Source organism: Arachis ipaensis, chromosome B01, assembly GCF_000816755.2.
Source record: "Arachis ipaensis cultivar K30076 chromosome B01, Araip1.1, whole genome shotgun sequence".
NCBI lineage: Eukaryota > Viridiplantae > Streptophyta > Magnoliopsida > Fabales > Fabaceae > Arachis > Arachis ipaensis.
The window spans coordinates 779,246-780,652 of record NC_029785.2 but is presented as its reverse complement, the minus strand read 5'-3'; the positions used below and the strand labels follow the sequence as shown (position 1 = coordinate 780,652).

Here is a 1,407-nt window from a genome sequence, read left to right as displayed (position 1 = left end):
GGTTTTATATTTTAATGTTTAACAAATTAACCTAAAGTTAACTGACCTAGGATGATTTATATAAATATAAGAAAAAGAAATTTGTTTGTTAGAATTTGATTTAGAAAATGTATGTAATTCTAAATTTTTTATTTTATTTAAGTGAAAAAAGTCCTTCATTTGGTAACTATTTTCAGGAAAAGAAAAAATGTATGTTCCTTCAAAGCCACTAGTCTAAAACTCAAAATTTGACTCCGATCTAAACAAGTTCCTCAATTTTGTTTAGGTTTTGAAAAAAATTACCTCAAAATTTGACTTTATGCATACTAATTTATTAACGTCCTATTAATTGGGCCTAGCTATCGGTATCTCCTATTACTATCAGAGCTAGGATTATATATATATATATATGTATATTTAAACCACAATTAGAACCATAATTATGCATGATAATTTATTAATTCAATTATTTCATATCGTACAAAACTATTATCATAATCACAATTATGGAGATGATTATGTAATAAATCACTAGAGACAATTTTAGGAACACCCCATGGCTCCTTTTGACCCCAAAAGCTTCCAAATGCTAACTCTCCATTTTCATACAATTTTTCCATCACTTTTTCAACTTCATCCATACACGACCCGTTATTATTACCATTTCGTCCTGAAGTACCATTTCTTAGTGCTATCGTTACGATCTCTTCTCGAAACCTAATAGACTGGTCATGAATTTTCACAAGAACATCATCATCATAAGAAGAAGAAGACCCCATTAATATTTTTTCTCTATGATCTAATCTATGATCTAGACTAATTAGACTACTCCTAATCCTCTTGTTACCACAAAATTTCTTCTTAACATATCTTCTTGTTTTCCTCACCAATTTTGATGGAAGCTTGAGCAAAACATAAACAAGAATTTGCAACATTAAACATTGGCAGCAACATGATATCACAACACAATCCGCACCAAGCATGTTCCAATCTTCCATGCTTCAATTTGTGAAGAATTAAAGAGAGATCAATAATAAAAATAACAATAATAATGATGAAAAATAAATATATTGTTGTTGTTGATGAAGGGGGTTTGGATTATTAGAAGACATGATCATAGTTTAAAAGAAGAGGTTTCTTATTTCCCCCTATTGAGGACTTAGAGAGGAAGAAGCAAGAGCAATAATATGATGAGGGAAAGCTAAGACACATTATATTGGTGAATAATAATAATAATAATAATGACATAACTTAGAACTATAATTCCCTAGACGCAAAACATGATTTGTGTAGAAGGGTTATGAAGTTGTCATCATTGTTATGACTTATGAGTCATATATATAGAATATTTTAAGTCAAGAAAACAATCATATCAAGCTACGTATAAATACACATTTGCTAATATTATTATATTTCTAAGCAAGCTTA

The 1,407-nt window shown here is 29.0% G+C and overlaps 1 protein-coding gene across 1 annotated transcript; it reads right to left on the bottom strand.

Moving 5' to 3' along the window:
• On the bottom strand, window positions 420–1,162 carry LOC107643841. Its single transcript, XM_016347595.2, has one exon. It carries the CDS (start codon window positions 975–977, stop codon window positions 420–422), a length of 558 nt encoding a protein of 185 aa, XP_016203081.1. The 5' UTR covers window positions 978–1,162.